General features: G+C 41.8%; 1 protein-coding gene across 3 annotated transcripts in view; it reads left to right on the top strand.

The window, feature by feature from the left end:
- NUDT3 (nudix (nucleoside diphosphate linked moiety X)-type motif 3) overlaps positions 1-16,630 on the top strand; it is a 31,566-nt gene that overhangs the window by 5,384 nt on the left and 9,552 nt on the right. For all 3 annotated transcript variants that reach the window (XR_663762.1, XM_009327410.1, XM_009327411.1), the window contains exons 2-4: positions 7,179-7,289; positions 15,487-15,531; positions 16,317-16,401. Coding sequence is in view for 2 of the 3 variants with exons in the window: in XM_009327410.1 (XP_009325685.1) it covers positions 7,179-7,289; positions 15,487-15,531; positions 16,317-16,401 (241 nt within the window). In the remaining variant the exon portion in view is untranslated. The remainder of the gene's footprint in view (positions 1-7,178; positions 7,290-15,486; positions 15,532-16,316; positions 16,402-16,630) is intronic.

Raw genomic sequence — 16,630 nt, 5'->3', positions numbered from 1 at the left:
AGTCAAGGGAAAATGATCATGTGCTTGGATTTTATCCTTATTTTTTTGAAATAAGGAAAATTATCCTTGTTTGCATACCTCTGTGATGGGGTCGCCCAGAAAAATTGGATAGAACAAAATTAAGAAACTCTCAGTTCTACCTTATGAGTAGTAAATATCAGCTTCAGATGCTGTGTGTAATATCCAGCAACTGGGAAGCAGGTACTTGGTTTCTTTAAACAGTAGTTCTTTTTGAGTCCAACCAAGAGACTGACTGCACAGACTAGTCAAGGATCTTTCAGATTTTGTGCATATTTATATCAGAATTTGTGTCTCTGTAGCTGTCTTTGTTGTTCAGTGGATAATGCATACTAACTCTTTGTTCTCAGAAACTTCACGTTAACATGTGAAATTCAGAGGGATGGAATTACCTACTGGGTAGATTTTTTTTTTTTTAGATGCTTCGGATGATTTGAATGTTATTTTCATTCGTATTGACTTGGGTGGTTAGTTTTTCTTGTGTAAATAACATATATTGATGTTATGCGTAGAATTAACTACTTATATTTGAAAAGCTGCTCAGGTTTTCATGGCTGTAGGGTTTTTGCATGCTCTATTTTATGAATAGGACTTGTTAATCAAAACAGTAAGTGTATACATATGCAACTGCTGACATCCAGAGTCATTAGGTCTGTGTAAAAAGACCAAAATACTCTGTTCGTTTCTCCCCGCCTCACCCTTAGAAGAAAAAGGCAGTTTAAAAGCTAGCATTCCTTCTGGAAAAAGTCTGCCTGGGTGAGTTGTGTAAGTACCGAGTGGTCAACAGACTGGTTTTGATAGGCAGAAGTAGGTTATCGGTTTTGGGGTCTTTCACTGGGAGTGCCTCCTTATCAGCCCTTTGCTTCTGAAACAAGCGGCTGCTGGTTCAGGCATTTCAGCTGTTTCCTCTGTCCTCTCCCTGCCGTGAAAGGCATGTTGCAGAGAATTTTTATGGTTATCTAAAACGTAATTTTGATGGAGGGAGAGGACTCCAGATTGTGGTGTTCTTCGGCAGGAGTAAGCAGCCACTCTAAAGTCACAAGAAAACTGCTGTAACAGTAATATGACCTTTGGTATTTTGAAGCCAGAGTAGCAGTGCAGTACGTGATGATTTATTATTGTTATTTTAAGAAGCAGCCTAAAAACCAACAGGATTTTCTTTAAATTTTTCCTCTATGGTTATAGTACTTGTAGGTGCGATCCAAATGCTTGAAATGACTTGAACTTCTTCCAGTTCACCTCTTACTCTTCTTTCAAGACCTGTGCTTTACTTTGTCAAGTTCTGTAGCGCGAATAATTTCCCCTTCTAGCTTTCTGTCACTAATTTCCCGCTTCCAGTTTCGAGGTTCTGCTTTGTGGGTTAAATCGTGTTATGCCACGGAGCAAGGTGCGTGCGTGTGTGTGAAAATAACGCTTGTCTAAGGAAATGTGTACTGTTGAGGAACAGTGAGGACATACTGTTATGGTCAGGAGAGGGTTTTGCCGTGGCTTGCTCCTGAGGTTGTGTGTATTCTTGTCTTAGCTAAAGACATTGTCACGTTTAAAGCCGGCTGTAGCCTTGCTGACCGCAGGCTGTACTTGGTACTACTATGTGCTAACTTCATAACGTGCCCTGAATAGCAAGAGGGTGGGAGAAGCCCTCCTGTAAGCCTTGGCGCGCGTGTTTAGACCATCCTGTGTTTAGTAGTTTGGCAAAATGCATGTTCTGTTGTAGTGTAATTGAGGCTGTGTTTCTGCTGGTTAAGTTAGGTTAATTTTTGCATGGCTTTGCTAACTACGGTGTCTCTTCTCCCCTCCTGCTCCTCTTGAACTCTGTTTGTCAGCTTATGCTGTTCTTGGTGTTTAAAGGTGGTTTGATGTGGTCGAATCGAGATCCCAGTTTTGTCAGATATAAAAGCATTAAGTACAGCGACAATATTACATCAGGATTGTGAGAACGTTTGTTAACTTTGCGTAAAGCATAAAAGGTCTTTATTATGCTGGACACAGAACTGCACCGGCTACAATATCCCGCCTGGTCATAGGGCAAATCGGAGAGTCGCTAGCACAGCTAAGCTCCAAACTCCTGAATACAGAGACTCTTATGAAATTGAAACTTTCAAACAAAGACAGATTGTACAGGCGAAAATCATTTAAGTCAGCCATCTTCTCCACCAGTCTCACTACAGCGTGTTACGAGACGTTATTTTCTTGCAGTCTATGTTCTGATAAATAATGCTGAAGTGTGAAGTGAGTTTAAATGTGGGGAGGTTTGTGCTTTAGTCGCTATGCAAAATACATGATTTTGTGGCTTAATATTGATAGAAAACATGAAAGGAAGTACAGAAGCTGTTTCAGTAGCCAGTAGCTATAGATTGGCTTCTGGCAGCAGAATGCTGGCTGGGCCAAAAACCATGTATTTAACATCTTGTCTGCTGTTTCTTATGAAATCTGCCAGCTTGATTGTCCTTAGGCTGGCATGTGTGGGCAGGACCGTCTTTTCCTGGAAGGTTCACAGCTCATTTTCTAATAATGTTGTAGCCTAGCTTCTAATAATGCTGTAGCCCTTTTTGTCTTTGCTGTAATGCTTTTATGGAGCCTCTGTCGAGGAATCATGTTCCTTACAGCATAGCTACTCTTGTTTTATTTAGGGGGGTGGTGGTGGTTGTTTAAATCCACCATAGCATGAAAGATCCTGGGAATCCCTCAATCTCTGTTCTGTTAACTGGGAGTTAATTTTCTGCCTTATTTTGGTTGCCCAGTTTTTGCTTTGCAGAGCACCATTATTTCGGGGGAGGGGGAAGGAAGAGAACAAAACCCTGATGTGAATGCAACAGATTTGTATGTAATTAGGTTGTTTTAAGGTCAGCATTGTGTATCAGGGACTCCCAGACTTATCCTGGTGACAAGCTCTTTTCCCCTTTCCCATGGAGCTCCTAGCTCCGCGTGTGGCGGTCCAGGCAGCCTTAGATGTCTCGGCGTGTTTCCTGTCTCCTCTGGGGAAAGTTGGTAGGCTGCTCTAGATTTGTTTGGGGTTTGTTTGTTTGTTTGTTTGATTGCACGCCGCTTTGAAGGTTGCTTACCACGAGGGCTACAATCTAGCACTCTTTGGGAGCCCCTGCTGTAGACTTCAAACTTTGCTTATTTTTCTAACCTTTCTCTTATTTCATTGATTGTGTGTGAGAGCTACTTCAGGGCTGCCTTGTGCGTTGCCAAAGAGGCTTGTGTTGCTCATTTCCCAGCTTTGAAATGACATAATTGTCTTTCAAATCCTGGAAAACAGAACTTGGCCCATGTGACGTGATACCTGCAAATGCTTTTCCAAAAAGACCGCAAGACTTGGCTCCAAAATCTGCCCCCCAAAATCCCAAGAGTCTCAGTAGCCATCTTAAACCCAGCTGCCTGGCAAGAGTAAAATGGCAATGTCAGCCTTCCTTTGTGTTTTGGCCCGATTTAAAGAAATAAAATAGATAAGTCATTTTTGGTATATTTTTAATGACTGTTTTGATTAAAATATCTTTAGTATATATTCAAATGAATGTTTTTATGCAATAAAGAAGTTAATGAACAAAAATTTAGGTGTCGAGGACATAGGAGCTGCCAAGTGGTCCTTTAAAAAAACCAACCTGTACCCTTTATTTTGTAGAATTCAGTTGTATTGGAAAAATGTTCGGTCTAACTGAGCAATTGAATAACATTTTTGGTCATGTTGTGTTGTAAAATGAAGGTATAGTTGCCGTTCTCAGTCTTGGCTTTTTGGTGTAAGTTAGCCTTACCCTATATCACGTTTGTTCTGAAATGTGGAAAATAATTCTGACCTCGTTATGGCAGAAATACAAACTATTACATCTCTCTTTTGCAACCTGCTCAGCTGGGATCTTTGCTTCCTCAGGTATTTTATCTTCACCCATCCGGCTATCGGGGGGGAAAAGGTTTGTGCTGGGGAATGTATTTCTTATCTTGGAAACAGCATTTGGGCTGTTCTGCCCAAATATTAGTGGTTTTCAGAGAGAGGTTGTTTTTCAGCAGATCTCATTTTACTGGCTTTGGAGCAGCTTGTAGAATATTTCAATGATGTCACCTTGTGAAAATATGGATTTGGATTATAATGACCTTTTTACTTGATCCCTTTGAATGTGTTGCATGTATTGGGACACAGGACTTTTTTAGATGTGTGGTTTTTTAAAACACAACAGTCTCTCACCCTCATTTTGAACTAGGCCCCTTTGTCTTGGGAGAGCTCATTGGTAGCAATATCCTGTTTAAAGTTGTTTTAAAAGAATGACCTTGTAGGGCATGTTTCCTGCTCTCTCTTGATGGGATTTCCTTTTTATTAAACAGGAAATAGTCCGATTACATAAAAGTGTGAGAATGACAGGTTTTTCCTTCCCAGCGATGGTTGTTCATGTTAATTCTATTCAGAAAACTTTCAACTGCCAGAGCAGCTGAAGTTAATTTACTTTGCCTAAAACTGTTGTTTACACCTAAAAGTTCCTACTAGTGTGTTGCTAAAGCATTGTCTTAGTCTGAGCAGTCCAGCAGGCTTTCCTGTAGAAGTCTTCGTACAGGCATTTTCTTAGCAGATACTTTTTCTCACAAGTGGAAGGTGGCAGGAGTTAAATGGCATGAAGTGTGCAGCGCTGAGTTTCAAAGATCTGTTTCTGCACCTTATTTTGATTTTTTTTTTGTTGTTGATTTTTTTGTTTTCTTTGAGCTGGGACTCCGAATGGAAATCAGAAACGACAAAGATGATGCTTCCTTACCTGGCAAGAAAACGTACACTTGAAATGTCCGTTACTTTTCTTTTAACTTTGCCCTCAGAATCACCCGCTGACCTCAAGTTGGGAATTTCAGTCCAAGCTCTTCTGTGTACAATACTGGTAATGAGTCAGGACGAAGCAAAAGTCCTGTAACGTCATAGGAAAAGGTACCGGGATAAGAGGCACGGGTCAGCGGCGTGTGTTGTGTGCTGAGCCACAGTGGCCAAATATTGGCAAACCAGAGGTGGTTGCTGGTGACGGCCTTGCCGTCCCAGCCCACGGTGCCTGGCTGCTGTCCTGAGCCTTGAAGGCTCAGAGGGTGAATGAAGTTTACGTTCCCTATTTAGGCATGGCTTACTGATCCTGTTTTATATGGGTTGGATGTTTGGGGGAAAGGAATTCTGTCTTCCTCCTGAAGAAGGCCAAACACCACGGGATGTCACTATGGCGTAAATTCTGTTCCATTGCAGCCTAAGCCAGAAGGCAGGTACGGTAGTAAGCATCTCCATTAAGAAACTGCAGAATTAAGGTAGCACATTCAGTTTAAATAATTTCTGGTATGCATTGTAATTGCCTTAATATAATAGGCAGACTGGGGAGTGCTCAGGGATTTAAATGGGGTTGTTTGATAAACGATGTTGCTTCATGCATTGCAGGACTGAGATGTGGGTTCTGGCTGAAGCAGGAAGAGGAGGCTTTGAGACACTAATATTGGTGGGATCCACAGAAAATGGCTGATTAGAGAGAGGAGTGCTGACACTTGAGAACGCCGAGTTTCGCTCCAGACTTAGGAAAGGTTAGACCAGCAGTTGCCAAAACGTTTGTTGTGACCCCTCTTCAGTTTCTGCCTCAAGCTTTGCTGCTCCTGGTCTGAGAGCTGTTGTTTGGACCCCCACAACTGATCCTTGCCTCCTCGCCCCGGCGTGTTCTAGTCTGTTGGCCCCCCCTCTTTTCCCTGCGCTGAGCAGGTGTGATCTGGGTGGCCCCGGAAAACACCAAATCACTTTGCAGGGTGGTTGGTTGGCAGATGAGAATTTTCAAAAGATAAAAGAACTGGGAAACCCTGGAAATCTTACACTTGTTTTTGTTTCAGAAGTTTAATTTTGAATTCTGTAGGTAGGTTTCCTCTTGATAATTAGTGCAAATCTTTTCATATCCTACTGGTAAATCAACATTTACACAGTAAAGCCTGGGATTTTAGTGTCTCGCACAGTTTAACTTTGAAATGTCTGATTGAAACTGTTACAGCTGGCCTGTAACCTAATTGGACTGGTATGTTGGAAAGTTTCTGGAGCAAGTTGCTTTGGCTCTAAGCTTTGTGCCAGTGAAATGATGAAGTATAGCATGATGACTCTAATGAACAAGCTTTGTTTAGAGAGCTGAAAAACAGTATTAGTTTTGTTTTTAGTTTCCATCTCTGCTCATGGATGTATTGCAAATAGATTTAATAAGCACAGTGTCTCGGTGTTCTTTGGGAAAATTTTTAGCCGGTTGAGATTGTTATTTAGCTTTTTGTTTCCAGAAGATGACAAAACAAAACCTGAACTTGTACAGAACAGAATTACACTGGGATAAAATGTGTTTCAAGAAAAACTGCCACAAAGCCTGCTTACGAAAAATTACTCCTGTGAAAATGGATGAACATGGTTGAACCATTTTCCTCATTCAAAAGAGTCTGTCCTTCTATGCAGCCTTTTCCTAGAGTTTTTAAGTAGTTTAATGTGGGCTTATATTTTGCTTATATCTCATTGAACAGCTTCATCTAAACCAAAAGTAACCAAGTGCTGGCTCCAGAGCTGAACTCTTTGGTGCCTACTGCAGAAGAAGAGGCACACAGGGAAGTTGAAAATCTTTGTTAAAACAGTGGCACGTAAATATTTTAGCGGGCAGTTACCTGACTTGTATATGTTGTTAGTGTAATTGCAGAGGCAATCAGGGCCAAAGGTACCAGTAAAGTTAAATCAAGCTGCTTCTGCAAAGGGTGAAGGTGCTGAGCAGCTTCTGTGCCATCTTATGTTGTTGCATGATGTGTATCCCAAGCTGTCAAGACTATGTAGTGACTTTGGGTGCAGCAGTGAACTCTTACACTGTAAGTATTGTGGTGCTCTATCGAATAGCAAATTGTTTTGGTATGCAGAGGCATAATTTATTCTGTGACACGTTGGAGCGGTGAGAAGGTAATGGTTGAAATAATTTGGAGTGTTGGAGCGCCTTGGTGTCACTGATAATGTAGTTTGCACAGCTGCCTGAAAGAGGCTAAGGAAATTGTCTTGGGAAAAGTGGAGTATTTTCAAGGACTCTCATTGGATTGGTCACGTTTGGAGGTGGGAGAGATGCAAAGACAACTTCTCCTCTTCAGCTGGGCTCTGAAAAAGAGCGTTGCCTTGAGTTTACCCATCAACTGCGCTCTACTTTCCGCAGGTGCTGCTGGTTAGCAGTAGTCGTCATCCTGATCGATGGATTGTCCCTGGGGGTGGCATGGAGCCCGAAGAGGAGCCCAACGTGGCTGCTGTGCGAGAAGTCTGTGAAGAGGTGAGTGTTTGGCAAGAATGGGAGCTCCTGGAGCTTCGCTGCTGATTGCTAGCCAAGGCTTTGTGAATTTGTTTTCATCACTCTTGCTTGTTTTCCTTAAGGCGAAGAGGAATATAGGGTCACTGGTGATACCCACATCGTACGTGGGAGGGAAACCGGAGTCCTAAATAAAGATAGCATAGGAATGTGATTAAGGCGCTCAGTCGGAATGAACTTTTCCTCGCCTGATACCTTTAGCTGAAAATAGATAAAATTAAGCTATAGTAATTTCAGTACGATGATATTCTCTGTTTTGTTTTCTCTGTATGAAGAACAGTTTCTTAAGAGAGCTTCAAAAGCCAGCTGTGCTTTTGTGGAGCTATCTAATACTTGGGTAGAAGGTAGAAATAAGACCTTATGAGCTACTAAAGACACTCCAAATACAGGGACCGCGATATGTGTTGGTCTAATACATATTTTGAGTTTTATGTGAATTAAAAGAAATTGATCGTAAGAGTTATAAGCAACAACTCCTATGTGTTCATGTTCTTGTTTTTTGGTGGTTTTTTTTTTTTAACTTGAAGCTATTTCAGAAAGGAGATCAAACAGCAGGTCAAGTACAGATTGATGATCTGTATGGAGAAGGCATGTTTTTCTCTTAAAGCTGGAAGAACAATTTTATTCTTCATAAGGAATTTAAAGACGGCAAATGGCAGTTGACTACACTGTATGTAAAACATGTCTTTAGAATTTGCTTCTGAATATTAGCAAATTGGAGAGATGCTTGGATTCAGAAACGATTAAATGATTACATACGGATGACCAAGTAGGTTCACAGTTATATAAGGCAGGATTAAAAAATGCTTTCAAGAGGGTTATAAATCTTTGTGCTGCAGAACAGAAATCAAGAGCTAATTGACGGGACTTGGGAGGAAGCTTCTCCAGTAGTCACTTTATTTAATTGTCTGATACATGAAGGTTTTTCTCTGAAGTATTTGGAAGTACCTGCTGCTGTCTAACAAAATGTTGGACTAATCAAATGTGGCAGTTCTTGAGTTGTGTGTTTCTCTTTGGATGTTTTTATAATCTAGCCATTTATCAGAAAGATATGAAAGATTACACAGTCAAAGTTTATTTTTTTAAGTGTCTTTAGGTTCCCCTAGTACTGGGGATTGCTGCTTGCAAATTTTGTTTCCAGCTTGTAATACAGCTCCTGCTTTTTTAGTAACTCGGCAATCTTTCAAACACATTACAGGCCAAAGTGAGTTTAACCAGAACAATAGAAATATTTTTAGCTGCAGACTCCTGCTTTACAACCCAATCGTTATTAATAATTAAGTTATTTGATACAGAAGTCAAGAGTTCATTCAGGAGATGCATGGCTTCGCCTTTCAAATCCTTAAAATAAATCTGCATCGACACTCCCTTCCTCGGGCAGCGCAGCGCCTTGGAAGAGTCGCTCTCTTTCCATGACAGCTCGGTGGCTGAAAGGAAGCCTTGGCATGGGCTCCGTCTGCAGTGAAGAAACTGGTTTGGGCTGGCTGAGATAATCCCCTCTCGCTCAGCTGGTGTTCCCTCGCTCACGTGGACCGGTGCCGAATGAGAATGTAATTCAAACTGTGGCAGCCTGGCAGGGTTGAGTCATTCCCAGCGAAGCACCTATCTGCTTGAATGCCGCTCGACAAACAGTAAACATCAAGAGCTCCAAAAGCGGCAGGATTACCCCAACGGCGAACCTCCACGACACCTAGTAGTGTTTGATGCGAATGCAGGGTGGGAATCTGAAATGGAGCTATCAGATGCTGTTACGATAAAGGCTTTCCTGCACGCTGCCTGCCGAAGAGCAGCCTGTCATGTGTATAAAATTACTTGAGCGCTTCTGCAGCTAATGATTAGGCTAGCTGACATGGGTGGAAAACGCAGGCGAGCTTTCAGGTGTGCAAGGCCTTCCTCAAATAGGTTTTTGTTCCAGTACGCTGCTTACGATCTGCACACAAAATTATAATGTACATCAACTGTCTTAAGCTCAGCGAGCTGTTTACTGTAAAATGTTCCTGGGGAATGTGCGTGCAGGAGGGGAATGTTTATTATATTACGGCTGTAACGCTGTAAAGGACTTGTGCACCCAGTTTCCCAGCTTGTGCTATTGATTTGGCAGAGGAGATGTTTTAGGAGACTGCTGGGCAACTGGTGTGCGTGCTAGCTGGTAATCCTTGTTCATCCTTTCATGTGAATCTAGGCTTTTTCAGGTAGGTTGTAGCTGACGCTGATTTCTGAGTAGGTTTGATGTCTTTGCTCCTCTCCTGGGACAGGCATGTCTGTCACTCGCAAGGAAACGAGGTTAGCTGAGCAGGTAGTTGCTGCTTGTGTTGGGAAAGGGAAAATCAGTTTTCCTCCGTGTCGATGAGCACAAAGTAGTTTTTATCCTAAAAGAAGGTGGTCTGCGTGCTAGTCAAAGTTGGAAGAAATTTGTGGACTTTCTTTCACTGACTTTGGTATGCCTTTTCTGTTTTAGTAAGAGACAGTTGGAAGAGCTGGAAGGACTCCTTACCCTTTCAGTTGCTTGTGGTCTTTTGAAGATGGCAGTAGTCGGGTTTCTCCTCAATTCATTCTTTTTTGCATGGTATGCATTTGCTTTTTAAAATATGCTTCCCAAAACTAAGGTTTTTAACTTCTGCATTCACTTTTAATTTCACCACATATGTGTTTGAGTTTATCCATGTGATTGCTGGAATAATTGTCATATAAAGAAATCTGACTTTTCCCTCTTTCTGGTTTTCAAAATTTTAGAAGGCTGTTCTGAAAAGGAAATGTTGATTCTGGGTGAAACCTGTGATCCCTCTGTCCCAGTTTGAGTTAGAAGTCCTTGTCCTAGTTTGAGATAGTCCTTATCTATATTAATCTCTACCAGCAGAAGTATTAAAGTAGACAGTTACCAACACCTGTCATGCTTGCTGTTATCTGCATAAAATTTGAAGTGACTTGAGTTCGTGGGCATTGCTTTTAGGCAAAGTAGCAGTAGACAAGCACACTAGTTCTGAATGAGAGCAGCCTTTTCAGAATAAAACCACTTATTTCTGACAGATTGTTGAAAAATGATGTCATCAGTCTTGTACAGCTGTAAACTCCAGGTACGTTCTAAGGCTCACCTTCTAGAAAAATGATGTGCCCTTTTAAACCAGTCATTAGCACCAATGTAGTATATTTTTTGCTTCTTCATTCTTGGATTTTTTTTTTTTGCTGTTGCATTCTCTCCCCAAAATTAATTTTGTGTTAGGAATAAGGGCTTTTTATGGGTGTGAGCAACTGGTGAAGAACACGTTTTAGAAATAGATGCCTTAAATTAAACTTATTATAGAATGACTTTGAAAAAAGCCTCCACACTCATCTGTTAAACCCAAAGGCATTTCATTTTGCACTTACAGCATCTTTCACATCCTGACCTTTAAATACTTCGTAAATGTCAAGTTCTATAAAACTACGGGAGTGTTAGGCGTGCTTTCTTCATGGGAATCAAAAGCCGCAGAAGTTGTGCTTGATCTGTGATCAAACAGGCAATTGATGCCAATATCAAAAATAGTCCATCGTGATAGTACTTTGATCTGCTTGCTAGACCTCTTTTTTTTCTTTTCACCTCTTAAACATGCTTTATAAATAATCCTTTCTGTTTCATGTATTTTGTTAGTGATTTAGAATATGAATATTGATATCTTTCAGCGCTAAAATAGGAAGACTTTTTTTTTAATATTGCAAGGACCATGGATGAATGACTGAGACGATGGTGTTGAACTCTTCCTAGATTTAGTAATATTCAGTGCAAATAGTGGATCAAGTTCACTACTGTCTGTTATGCTGTGTACTCAAACTTCATAAAAATGAGTGCAATGTCTTAAAGTTCTTTGCTCTGTCATGGTATTTCATTTCTATTTCACAATTGTAAAAGCATATATTGGTTGTAAAGCAGTAAAGAATTAGATGAGTAAGTATAGCCCTCTCTGAGACACAGTAGAGACAGCAAGAAAATTTGCCTAGCAGGCCTGTAATTGGTGTCTTTAGAACTTGTCTAAGCTAGCAGTCTTTATGGGTGTGATTTACCACCTTCAGTGCTGCAAGTATTAGAGCAAAGATTTGGGTGTTTTACCACAGTCCCCTTGCCCAGCAGTAATCTGTAGTAGATGCAGGCTTTGAGCCTAATGGAGCAAAGTAAAATAGCTGAAATTCCAACCCACATTTTCCTTAGCTCAGATGGAAGGAAATAAAAGCTGTCCCTAGGAACAGATGGTGTTGCTGCAGGCTGCTTTTTGCATCTGACCCGAACTTATTTTCAGCTTTGAAACCTGAACCTGCTGTTCTTGGATGTCTTCAGTAATTTTTCTTTATTAAAACAAGTTGTTCCATGAGCAGCAGAACTAGTAAAGCTTCATTTCCTCCAGATTTTTGTTCCTTGTCCTGAGCGCCCAGCCCACCCCTCTGGGCATGCAGCAGCGGTTTGAAGTCGTGTGCTTTTTTGGGGCAGTTGGCTGTTGCTGTGACATTGATGCACTCTTGCCAGATCTATCTTTTCCTCCAGTGAGGACTACTTTGGACATTGGAAACCGATTTGGATCTGCAGAGCAGTGAAAAAGAAGTTTATTTTACAAGCTCTGTCTGTTCTTTTTTATAGCTGAGTGTGCCTCTTCCTGGGACATACTGTCATTTGATTGATTTGCTTTATTTTCACACCTGCAGATGGAACGGGTGGTGCTGGTGCTCTCCTACCCCTTGTTGATAGGTTTAATAGCGTCCTCCTAGGACATGCCTGTATTTCAAGGATTGCAGCACGGGCTCCGTGTGCAGCACTTCTGATGCTTGGTGGGGGAACGTGTGTCCAAATAAATTGTGCTGTCTCTGCCAGACACTTACTGTTGTGGCCCATGAGGGCGGAGGATTCTCAATCCGTTTACTACCGAGGAGAAAATTCCTGAGTCATCTGGTGCAAATTAAGATGTAGATCCAGCTTCAATCCTGGATCAGCCTGTGACTATGCTTTTAACTTTCCAAGAAAATGCTCGTTGTCCTGCAGTGAAGATGAGTGGGGAAGGTGCTGAGGGGTTGGCCCATAGGAAGGCAAGAGGTATGGAGCTTGCCCAAAGAGGAACCTGGCAGTTTTGTTGCTCGTTATCGAGCTTGCTTTGTTAGTGCTAACAGCTAGAGATTATTTTCTCAGATGTCTTGGGCAACTTTTCTGTTAGAAACTTGTGTCAGACTGTGAATTCCACTTCCATGTTTGTTCCATTAAATGAAGTACATGATTCTACAGAGACTATGACCTTCCTATTTCTGTGTGAATTAAGTACTTTATCAAAAATAGGTGTATAACAATCCAATCGGTCTGTGTTAGAGGTCATGTTTAAAATCCACTGTACCAGTAAAATAGGATGAGAGCGCCATTGGTCTCCAGGATGTAATGGCTGATGTGCTTTGCAGCCTTTGGTAAGGCCTCTCTGTATAAAATCAGCCCAATATTTGTTTGAATCAAACCATTAATTTATGGTATGATAATGACCTGTAGTTCCCCAGGTCTTCCTTTTTTCCCTTTTTAAAAATGGGGGTTATGTTTCCCCTTTTCCAGTCAGTGGGAACTTCACCGGGCTGCCACGACTTCTCAAATATGGTGGATGGTGGCTTAGCAACTTCATCCGCCAGTTCCTTCAGGACCCCTGGATGGATCTCATCAGGTCCCATGGACTTGTGCACCTTCAGGCGCCTCAGATGGTCTCGAACCTGATGTTCTCCCACAGTGGGCGACTCTTCATTCTCCCAGTCCCCGCTTTTGCCTTCTGCGGCTTGGGCAGTGAGGCTCGAGCACTTGCCAGTGAAGACTGAGGCAAAAAAAGTCATTGAGTACCTCCGCCTTCTCCGTGTCCTGGGTAACCAGGTCTCCTGTTTCGTTCCAGAGAGGGCCCGCATTTTCCCTCGTCTTCTTTTATCCCCGACGTACCTATAGAGTCTTTCCTTGTTGCCCTTGACGTCCCTGGCCAGATTTAATTCTATCAGGGCTTTCGCTTTCCTAACCTGATCCCTGGCTGCTCGGACAATTTCTCTGCATTCCTCCCGGGCTACCTGTCCTTGCTTCCACCCTCTGTAGGCTTCCTTTTTGTGTTGGAGTTTGTCCAGGAGCTCCTTGTTCATCCACGCAGGCCTCCTGGCATTTTTGCCTGACTGCCTCTTTGTTGGGATGCATCGCTCCTGAGCTTGGAGGAGGCGAGCCTTGAATATTACCCAGCTGTTTATGTATGTATGTTGTGAAGGCGGAAGCCTTGTGTTCCTCTCCGTGTTATTGCTGGCTGATTGATATGGTTGCTTATCTAAACAAAAAAAAACAAAAAACAAAAAAAAAGAGCCCACCGTTCGAGGCTGCTGAAGGAGTTCTTTGAATGAAATTTATTTGAAGTATTTGCCTTCCAGTTCACTTCTGAGAGAGATTAGTCCGGGTTGGCAGCAACAGTTCTGCAGATGAGGTAAAATCACTCATCCACAAAGGTCAAGACCAGTTATCTGTCCTAGCCACACTGGTGTGCGCATACACGTGTACATTGACCTTCATGGAATTGCTGTTTGACTCCAGAAATAGCCTTGTGGTTAATAGTCAGTGGTCCACCTATGGCCCGAGCAGAATGTCAGAAATACTGATGAGACAATAAATTTTGCGTCCAAAAACAACATAAAAGATTCAATTGAAAAGCTCCTTCCTAGAAGTAGAGGTCAGGGAGCATGTTACAGAAAGAATTATACATTCCTGTGAATGCTTGTAGTAGGGGGAGCTACAAATCCTTTTCTCTTGGGGCAGTTCTGCCATCAGCTATTGTTAGAAGCAATAGTGCGCTGTGCTCTGGCTGTGTTGTTTTGTATCTCTGTGTGTTCATTTAGTAGGCTGGGAACTTAACCTGTAAAATCTTGTAATTAATAAAAGTTCTTCCTTTCTAAGAGCATGTAACTGTACAGCAGCTGGTTAGTAGCTGAACAAGCGGGAAACGGTGTATCTCAGCTGCTCAGGACAGAGAATTTGTCTTATCATTAAGTATTTAGTTGCCCTCACCCAAACATCTTTTTTCTTTTTCTTTTTTTTTTTTTAAAAAAAAAAAGCCTGACATAATCAGATCTATATATCTTGCCTGCAAGAGCAGAGGCACTCTTTTCCTGAACTGTTTAGGATGTGTTCCAGCTGCCAGAGACGGCAGCCAAATTTACCTTCCAAATGTGGCTGGGTTGTATGCCGGGTTGTGTGTGTTGTTTCAGACCAATTAAGTCGTGGAGGAAAATCTCATCTTGTCTGTAGCACTTGAGTTCCAACCATTTACAGTTGTAAAAAGAAGGGAATGTAAATTATTGGGGGAAAAAAAGGGGGAGCCTGGGGGCAGGAGAGTGGGATGGCATTTTGCATTCATGCGTGATGCAAGCCCCAGAGAGCAGATGCGAGAAACAGCACTTTGAGAAAGTGACTGAGCCAGAGCGGTGAAAGGATGTGTAAAAAGTGACGGCGAGTGAGATGAAGTGGGTAGATCCTCAGTAGTATTCAAATAGGAGACAAAACTGTTGCTTAGATCTTTTCCCGATTTGTGTCTGTGCTTGATTCGAAAGTCTTTCAATGCGCATCTGCGTTTTGTGCTGTATCAAAAATAGTCTAGTTCCTGTTGCGGAGGCCACGTTACAACATTGAAAGTATTTTATGTTTATATTAGCTTGCTTCAAATGTATGCAGGACACCCCTGAAATATCTGGTAGCTGTCATGTTGCTTTGATGGTGTAAGTGGATGTCTTATACATACTTTAAAGTTATTTTCTTAAACTATAATTTTAAAGAGGTAAAACTGCTAAGCCCAAAGCAAATTTTATCCGTGCTTAGACTATAATAACCTTTAGAGGAGATTCTGGTCATTCAGGGTATATTGGTATGCAATTAGTAACTCATCAAATAATTTTTTTTTTTTTTTCCTCCAGATTGAATCCAAAATGGTTTGAATATAGAAAAAGAAGAAAAAATTCCTGGGAATGCATGCATGGTTAGAGCTTGAGATACATTTGTGTCAGTTCTCTTGTGACCATGTTGTTTTCAGATTAATGGAATTTTACGGCATTTGCTTCCTGTTCTAAAGGAACTGCTCCTGCACAACGAATAAGGAAATATGTAGTGACCTGTTGTTAAAGCGTGTTTTTTTTCTCTTCGAACTTTTCATAGGCTGGAGTGAAAGGGACATTAGGAAGATTAGTGGGAATTTTTGAGGTAAGTTTCGGACATTGAGGCTGTGAAATTTTGATGCAAAAAATTGTCTTGGAGTAAAAGTCACTTCCTAGTTTGTTGTGAAGTAAACTAGATAACTTGTTTGAAGGAAAACTTAAAACTCCCCCTTAAAATAAAAATGCGTGCTGATCCTTTCAGTGATATTGATCATCTGCAATTTCCACTTCAGCTGAAATCATGAGTGATAAGCTAGTGTAACAGGGAATATTCTCAGTGCCTTCGTACCTTTCTTGCTGCCAAAAAATGCCACCCACCCGCTGGGGAGCAGTGGCTCTCCTTTGTTCTTTAGCACCTGCCATCACCCGTTGCCACACTGGCGTCTGCAATGTGGTGAAGCGTGTGTGCTCCTATTAGGAGTGTGGTAACACCTGATGAGTACTGGTGAGGTGCATAGTCAGCAGGTACCAGGCACAGCTCTCTTCAGAGTTGTGTTTTCACTATTTCAGAGTTGTGTGAAATAGATAAAAATCTTTCCTGTGGGTTTTTTCCAGCTGAGGAACTGATTTATAAGCATATTCGTCCACCAAATACTGCCTTACAGATTAGGAACTAGACTTTTTGGCTGCAATCCCTATTAATGCTTTCAGACCACTCATTTAAAATGCAACAATTTTTAATAGCTAAGAACGAGCTATAATGTGAGTGAAACTGCACGCAGGGTACCGCAGCATCGTAGCGAGGCAGCTTGCAACTTGCAGTCGCCATGTGCCCACCTGCCTTTTCTCCTTTGGTAGCTTTGTCGTTACTCTGTTCCCTTTGCCTTCCAGAATCGGGACAGGAAACACAGGACATATGTTTACGTACTTATCGTCACAGAAGTGTTGGAAGACTGGGAGGACTCTGTCAACATTGGTAAGCTCTTTGCGCTTGCTAGCATTAACTGGTTTGATGCAGACAAAACACGTCAGCTTCGTGTCCCTCTGGGAGCTGGAATCCTTGTGAGAGTGGTTGAGAAAAGTTGCGATGGTGTGACCTTTGGTTGCTTGGGGGAAAAAAATTGTGGTCAAATTGATGCTTTTGTAACCTCTCTGGCCCCAGAGAAGTTAATTCAGTTGTACAGCCGCCTCATCAGCAATTTTGC

This window comes from Pygoscelis adeliae, unplaced genomic scaffold, assembly GCF_000699105.1.
Source record: "Pygoscelis adeliae isolate BGI_AS28 unplaced genomic scaffold, ASM69910v1 Scaffold197, whole genome shotgun sequence".
Lineage (NCBI taxonomy): Eukaryota > Metazoa > Chordata > Aves > Sphenisciformes > Spheniscidae > Pygoscelis > Pygoscelis adeliae.
This window is presented reverse-complemented; position numbering and strand designations above follow the sequence as displayed.